The sequence below is a fragment of the Ruditapes philippinarum genome, unplaced genomic scaffold, assembly GCF_026571515.1.
Source record: "Ruditapes philippinarum isolate M1 unplaced genomic scaffold, ASM2657151v2 ctg2835_1_1_1_1, whole genome shotgun sequence".
Classification (NCBI taxonomy): Eukaryota; Metazoa; Mollusca; class Bivalvia; order Venerida; family Veneridae; genus Ruditapes; species Ruditapes philippinarum.
Genome location: NW_026854598.1, coordinates 290,360 through 299,199, shown reverse-complemented (window position 1 = coordinate 299,199; position 8,840 = coordinate 290,360). Strand labels below are relative to the sequence as shown.

At 34.3% G+C, this 8,840-nt stretch overlaps 1 protein-coding gene across 1 annotated transcript; it reads right to left on the bottom strand.

The window, feature by feature from the left end:
* Positions 1–380: 380 nt before the first annotated feature.
* On the bottom strand, positions 381–8,469 carry LOC132740539 (uncharacterized). Its single transcript, XM_060728460.1, has 2 exons — positions 8,421–8,469; positions 381–2,238 (listed from the first exon to the last, which is right to left on the bottom strand). Exon 2 carries the CDS (start codon positions 2,235–2,237, stop codon positions 1,383–1,385), a length of 855 nt encoding a protein of 284 aa, XP_060584443.1. The 5' UTR covers position 2,238; positions 8,421–8,469; the 3' UTR covers positions 381–1,382.
* Positions 8,470–8,840: the final 371 nt, after the last annotated feature.

Here is an 8,840-nt window from a genome sequence, read left to right as displayed (position 1 = left end):
TTGAAACACTACTCATGAATATGATGAGGTTAATAGTTTTTATATGCAGACAATTATTATTTCCTTTTGTAAATCATCTACTACATCTATGAGTCTATAAAAAGATAGCAGTTAAATTAATGATTCAGTCACAGGTTATTGATAAATAATTCTTTGTAAAAAGGTGACACAATATTCGACATCGAAGTATTATACTTGTATGCTATGTACTAATATTTGATCATCGCCTGTTTTACTGGTATTTTGATAAAATAAATACATTTTTGTCCTTTTTTCACCTCACATCGTTATAAATATAAACACTGGCCAGACAGATACTTTATCGAATTTCAATTTTCACCTTAATTCTTTTGATTTGACAGATGTAACGTGCACCGAGCTTATACCTGTATGATACTAAATTTTCCTCTGGCTTCTTTGCCTTATGATTATTTGATTGAAGACCAATGATTTATATTGCTTAATAAATGTGCATGAATTACCAAATTGAATTAAATATATAGATAAAATTTTCCTCGAGACTACCTTGTCTTTTAATTGAAAAACGAATAGTGATTTCTATACCTATTAAACAATTTATGAAATTAATAACCAATAAAATACCATTTATATATACACGTTCCCTCTTTCTCGATCTCTATATCTCTACTAATAAAATTATTCTTCCTTTATTAATCTTTAATCCTTGCTTTCTTTCTACTTAATATTTCTCAGCCTTATCACAGCGCTATGCACTGTGCAACTAAGAATATAAAAAGTAGGTATAGCATTTAGGATTGTCGACTGTTCAACACGCTGCCAAAACACCAACTCCCAATTTCTCACATTCACCTGCCTTATATATTGGCTCGGGACTGCTTGCGCCCTCTGTCGTCTTCCATATCTTGTAAACGCTTGAATATATTACTATCATTGAATCAAATACTGCTTACCTTTTCAATATGCGTTACTTTTGTACATAATTACATGACTCGGGAACCATCGCCAAAATAAAGATAATCTTACCTTTTTATTCATTAATAACATAACCGACAACTTCTAAGAACTCCAGATTGAAAAGCAAAAGGTAATTAAATCAAGCAACATCATCAAACATATTTGATATCAACTTACAGGTACAATTTATGAGAATTTTCTTCTAGATCGATTTGTTTCGTTGAACACAAATGGTGCGTACTTAATAAGGGGAAGTAACTTTTCGATTTTCGCTACATTACCCACGCCTCCGAAAGGCATGCGTCCCGCATGATGAACTCAATTTCACGGTTCAAAATAAACTTTTATTATGCATCAAGCTTCTTGCTTATACAACAAAATAACAGAAAATAATATTATTACATTTTAAACAACACTCATGTCCTTTTAAATCACATTCCTTGTCTCTACATGTCTGACACAATGTCAATTAGCTTTGTCAACATATTTTTCTTAAATTCAAATTTAGCTGTCTCTAAGTCTATCTTCTTCTTCTCTATCTCTAATTTTTCCTTCTCTATCTCAAAGGATATTTTCTCCTCAGATGGAGCTACACTATTTTCAGGAAATGATGATGATGGTACATCAGTTTCTTTTACCTCATCTTCTTTGGTGTCTATATCAGTTTCATCACTTTGTTCCTCATCCTCTTTTGAATCATCATAATTTAATTCACACTCCCTTTTGTCCACATTATTGATATTATTATCATCTGTACTTCCTGAATTATCTATGCCCTGAGGATTGTCTGGGAGATCTTCAACGGAACTGCAAGATTTCACTGCCGGGTCCAATTTATTTTCTTGCTCTATATCATTATCAAGTTTCGGACACTTTCTAGTGACTGGCGCTATCACCGGATTAGGTAGGGTTCTCTTCCTATACAATCTTCCAATTTTTATTAATTCTAAATCTTCTGTCTCTTTCTTTTGATCTGTGACATTATCAGTCTTTTCCTCACATATTTCAATGTCAGGATCCCTATCCCAATCAGAATCTTCGTCTCCAATTTTACAACACTCTTGACTTGTACTTGGAGTTTCCTTATCGGTAGTTTCAGTGCTATGCACTCTTTTCATATGTTTGCTTCTGTAAATCTCCTTCTTAAAATACATTTTGCATGTCACACAGCACAACCTAGCATTGTTCTTCTTACATAACATTATGTGCTGTAGAAACTTCTCTTCAAGCACAAGGTCCTTGCATATTGGACATAACGTCTTTGGAGAAAGTTTTCTCACGGTCTGTTTATTATTTGCCATTCTGGAAATAGAAAATACATAGTCATTTAAATATGATGGTTTCTTAATTTTTCTTCCATATCTGTTTGTCTGCATATCATCTTCATTATTCTCTATTTCTGAAACAAAATTATTTTCTTCTATCTCTGTATCTTCTATACTTTCTGAAAGTCCTGTTTGAGATATATGAGTATCTTCTAGAAGAATTTGACCTTTTTAATTTTCGCATACGATTGACATGAATTACTTGTAAAGTTTTATTATAACCACAATTAACTCTATACAAAACATCTGATATCTTATCTTTTACTTCAAAAGGTCCCTTCCAAAAAGATGTGAATTTAGAAGAACAACCAATTCTTTTTACTGGAAAATAAACTAAAACGTGATCTCCAGGCTCAAAAGTATTAAATGAGAGCTTAACATCATGAAACATTTTCTGTCTTTTTATTGAGTTTCCAGTATGTTGCCTTACAAAAGCATGTGCCACTTCTAATCTATCTTGAAGTTCCCATGCCCAATGTGATATTGGTACTGATTTAAAATTTGACGGAACTTGAAATGCTATGTCTAAAGGTGTAGATGTTTCTCTACCTAACATAAGGTAGTTGGGAGACATACCTGTGGTTTCGTTGTCAGATGCTCGATAGGCCATCATCACATAAGGTAAGTACTCATCCCAGTCTTTATGATTCTCGTCAACAAACATACTAAGCATTCTAGTTAATGTTTTATTAAAAACCTCTACCATACCATCTGATTGTGGGTGGTAAGGTGTTGTTCTGGTCTTCTGTATCTGCAGCAGCTCACACATTTCATGAAAAACTAAACTTTCGAACTGCTTACCTTGATCAGAATGTATTCTACTCGGTACTCCAAACCTTGCTATAATCTGTTCTACCATTATTTTAGCAACAGTTTTTGCCTCCATGTTTGGCATGGCAAATGCCTCGGTCCACTGCGTGAAATAATCAGCAATTACAAGTATATATTTATTACCTTGTTCTGTTTGTGGTAACTCACCGAGTATATCTACCGCAATTCTTTCCATTGGAAAACCTGACCTAACTACATTCATCGGTGCTTTATTATTCGGTATTGGGCCTTTGCGTTTTAAACATTTTTCACAAGTACTAACATAATTTCGTACATCATTTTGTAAACCAGGCCAGTAATATCGTTGTCTTATCTAACTAAGTGTTTTACGGATACCCAAATGACCTGATGCTTTTATATCATGAGAGAATTTCAAAACTTAACCCGAAAACTATTTGGAATTATAGCCTGCCAATTAATAATGTTTGTCCCTATCACTTCCCATTTTCTAACTAATAGCCCTTCATGTATACTAAGTCTTTGCCTTTGTGCCCATAAAGATTTCAAATAGTAACTTTCACAACCAATATCCATACTATCTGATTTCCCATCTTTCAACCATTTTATTATTGTTTGAATATCTTTGTCATTATTCTGTGCAACTTGAAGTAAAATGTCCAAATCTTGATCATCTGTATCCTGTGTCAAAATAGCTGCTGAAACCTGAACTTTTCTTTCATTGACTGGATGACCTGTTATTCCACATTGTTTACAAGGTATTCTACTTAATGCATCAGCGTTTCTATGCATTTTCCCAGGTCGATGTTCTATTTTCATATTGTATGAAGCAAGTATTTCAAGCCATCTTGCAACTTGTCCTTCCGGATTTTTGAACTGCATAAGCCATCTAAGTGACCCATGATCGGTTCTTACTGTAAACTGTTTACCAAACAAATAATGTTTAAAGTATTTGACGAAATATACAAGTGCTAAAAGCTCTTTACGTGTGACACAGTATTTACGTTCAGCCTTTGTCAATGATCGGCTTGCATAGGCAATGACCCGTTCATGTCCATCTATTTTCTGTGACAAAATTCCACCAATAGCAACATTGCTACCATCGGTATCCAATATAAATTCTTGTGTGAAGTCTGGGTGCGCTAGCACAGGTGCCTCTGTAAATTTCTGTTTCAGACATTTAAATGCTTCAGAACATTCTGTATTCCAATCAAATTTTTGAGACTTCTCTGTTAATTTATGTAAGGGTTTAGCAATATCTGAATAACCTGTTATGAATTTTCTGTAATAACTACAAAGTCCTAAAAATGAACGAAGTTCATGAACATTTCTAGGCGTTGGCCATGACTTTATACAGTTTACTTTTTGTGGATCAGTTTTAATACCATCAGACGAAACAATGTGCCCAAGAAACTCTACTTCTTTTGCAAAAATATTACATTTCCTAGGTTTTAATTTCAGGCCTGATTCTTCTAATCTTTTAAACACTGTATCTAAGTTTTCGAGCATATTTTGAAAGTTTTTCCCTATGACAATAATATCGTCAAGGTAAATCAAACAAACACTCCAATGTAAACCAGCTAGTACTGTCTCCATGAGCCTTTGAAAAGTCGCTGGCGCATTGCACAAACCAAAAGGCATAACTTTAAACTGATACAACCCTTGCCTAGTCATAAAAGCTGTTTTGTTTTTATCTTCGGGCTCAACTTCAACCTGCCAGTAACCTGAGCTTAAATCTAAGCATGAAAACCATTTTGCGCCCGATAATTGGTCTAATGATTCATCTATTCGCGGGATTGGATACGCATCCTTTATTGTTACATTGTTTAATTTCCTATAATCGATACAAAACCTATGCGTTCCATCTTTCTTTTGAACTAATACAACACCACTAGCCCAAGGACTTGAGGATGATTCTATAATTCCCTTATCCAACATTTCATTAACATGTTTATTTACTTCTTCGTTCATTTGATGAGGAAGCCTTCGGAGAGGCTGTTTAATTGGATGTGCAACCCTAGTCGATATTTTGTGTCGAATTATTCCTGTGCGTCCTAGATCTGAATCTGTCTCAGAGAATATATGAGAATATTTACACAGTAAACACAGTAACTTGTAAACATCTTTACACTGATTTTTATCGAGATCTTTAGTAGCTCGTTCATACAGATCTTTTAAATGAGACGGGATATTAGAATTATTCTTTTCACTTGATACCTTAACTTCGTTCACACTTTTAACAGGACTCATGATAGCAAGATGAGTTCCTGGATGCAAAACCTTTGTTTCTTCTGACAAGTTTATAACTCTTATTGGTATACTGTTACTTGCATGCACAAGTGTTCGAGCAACTAAACCATCGTTATCAAGAACAGGGCGATTCAATTGTTCAACTAAGTACAAACCTCTAGTAGGCTTAGATGCATCATTAATTTTACCCTGTATCACTTTTTTCAGAATTTCCGGGAATTTCAGTTCTTTCTTTTACAATAACCCTGTAACACCCTATCGGTCCCGAACAATTTAATTCATGAGACTGTCCATTTAAACGTAAAACACATTCTGTAAGATCGATATTTGCATTTTGCGATTTTAAATAATCAAGACCCAAGATTGCGTCCCCTTCTATTTCTGATACAATTACATCAAGCAATGATGCATTATCCCCGATCTCAATTTTAACTTTCGTGCTTCCTTGTATATCTAATAATTGTCCTGATGCTGTAACGATATCAGCTGTAAACGAATTTAATTTCATAGGGAATTAATGTTACCCATGAATTTCTTTGATACTATGGTTAATGTAGCCCCTGTATCTACTAAGCAATTTGCTGGAAAATTATTAATTCTAGCTTCTATAAATAACCCAGACCCATATTTACTAGTATTTGTTACACTATGTTTACCATATTTTGTTTGTTTAAAATTTGAAACTTGGTTATGAAGTTTCGGGCAATTATAACGAAGGTGACCACTTTCACCGCATTCATAACATTTAGAACTTGACATATCTCTATTATTATTACTACTATACCTTGAACTTGAGTATTTTGAATGTGTGTACATTTTACCCGAACCATCGGAATTTCTTAGATCTTGTGTCTTAAACCCTTGTCTAGAATCTGCAGACTTTGACCAAGTATTGCCCTGTAAAATTTTCTTAATTTCTGACACTGACTTCTGTAACTGTTCAACGTCATTTTGTAACTTAACATTTAAATTTTCTGCATGACTAACCGTACGCATACATTTTTTATTATCTGTTGTTCGCCTCTCAGCTCTATGAAAATTCTCCAGCTCTACTGCGTGTCTTACAGCATCGTTGAGGTTTACAGGCCTTGCTTGCTTTATTCTTAGTCTCATGTCTGAACTGAAGAGAGAATCTATGAACTGCTCTTTTGCCAAGGTTTCTCTCACATCTGAAGGTGCTGAGGGATAGGCTAAGTTAGTAAGTCTTCGTATCTCCTGGCCCATTTCTGATAAAGACTCAGACGGTTTTTGCTTTCTCTCTCTTAATTGCACTCGATATAATTCTGTTTGATTTGGAGGTGCAAATCGCTCTTCTAAAGCCTTGACTAATTCATTAAAGCTTCGATCTTTAGTTCCAAGATTTCCGAATACACCCTGAGCCTGTCCGCGCAAAGAAACGGCCAAATAAAGACCTTTTTGTTTTTCAGACCATCTGTTAATCTCACAACAAGCGTCAAAATGAGCTTTGTAATCTAGCCATGATCCTGTTCCATCAAAAGTAGCTGGCTTCATGTATACTTTTGATTCTTGAGAACTGTCCATTTTTGGCTGGTTTGTATGCCTTGAGTCAGGTCCTAAGTCTTGTAAATAGTCATCAAAATTCTTGTTTTCTTCATACGGGATGTCAAAGCGTAACTTATTTTCCCTATCACAAAGCCTTTTTCTTTTAGTCACAAAACGATCCCATGTGTTTCCATCATCTTTACTGTTTGTTACACCTGATACTGTTTCCCCAGGTGTTGTTCTGAAACCCTTTATAATACTAGGACTAAATACTGGTGTCTGAAATTTATCTAAATTATCCCTGTATGAATGTTCTTTATACGGCATATTCCGAATTTCAACATCATCGCCTCTCATGTTTCTCAGGCCTAACGTCGGAGTTTGAGAGCCTTCATTCTTATATCTAGAAGACTTTAATATAGGCTTCAAATCAGTATCTTCGGTCTTCATTCTAGAACCCCGGAACCGTGTTTTTCCATAACAATCTAATAGATCTGGCTCATTTAGCGTTACTGTGCTTCAAGCCTGGTGACTTATCCTTGTGATTCTGGTTCAACGCTCTGTGCTTCATTTTTCCGTCACAGAGGATATTTCAGATTTATTCAAGAATTTGTCCAGGGAATGTATCTCGAGCTGGACCCTGAGACTTTCATTCTCTATTTCAAGTAGTTTGATTTTATTAAGCAATATTTGCTTGTCTTCAATGCTCATGTCATTCATGATTTATATATGAAATAATGGCCTCTGTGCTACGGGCTCGGTACTTGATTAAGTACTTATCTGTTTAACTATTATATTTTATCCTCTGTCTTTTATCCTTAATCCCACCAACACTGCCACCAAATTTGTAACGTGCACCGAGCTTATACCTGTATGATACTAAATTTTCCTCTGGCTTCTTTGCCTTATGATTATTTGATTGAAGACCAATGATTTATATTGCTTAATAAATGTGCATGAATTACCAAATTGAATTAAATATATAGATAAAATTTCCTCGAGACTACCTTGTCTTTTAATTTGAAAAACGAATAGTGATTTCTATACCTATTAAACAATTTATGAAATTAATAACCAATAAAATACCATTATATATATACACGTTCCCTCTTTCTCGATCTCTATATCTCTACTAATAAAATTAGTTCTTCCTTTATTAATTTTTAATCCTTGCTTTCTTTTCTACTTTATTTCTCAGCCTTATTCAACAAGCGCTATGGCACTGTGCAACTGAAGGAATAAAAAAATAGGTATAGCATTTTAGGATTGTCGACTGATCAACACGCTGCCAAAAAACACCAACTCCCAATTTCGCACATTTCACCTGCCTTTATATATTGGCCTCGGACAACTGCTTGCGCCCTCTGTCGTCTTCCATATCTGTGTTTAAACGCTTGAATATTTTACTATCATTGAACCAAATACTGCTTACCTTTTCAATATGCGTTACCTTTTACGATAAGTTACATGACGCGGGAAACCATCGCCAAAATAAAGATAATCTTTACCCTTTTTTAGACAGTAATAATAACCCACAACTTCTTAAGGGAACTCCAGATTGAAAAGCAAAGGTAATTAAATCAATCAACTCATCAAGAAATATTTGATATCAATTACAGGTACAATTTATGAGAATTTTCTTCTAGATCGATTTGTTTCGTTGAACACAAATGGTGCGTACTTAATAAGGGGAAGTAACTTTTCGATTTTCGCTACACAGATAAATGTAACGATTGATCTAAAAATAATATATTTAACCTTTACAAATACTGCTTTAAAGGTCCGTAATGCCCAGAAAACCTTTTATTCTTTTATCTCTACTGAATGATAAATAAAACATATAACCAAAGAAGTAAGTAAGTAAATGCATGTATTGAGTAATTTTATGCTAAATACTTCTGTATTTTGATATTGATTTACATACGGGTTTTAATAATATCATGCTTACAAAAATTGCCATCACTAACTGTAAAAGGTCGGCAAGACACAAGTTTTAAAAGTAAGTAGTGGTAGGAGCTGGTTTGTACATACTAATAT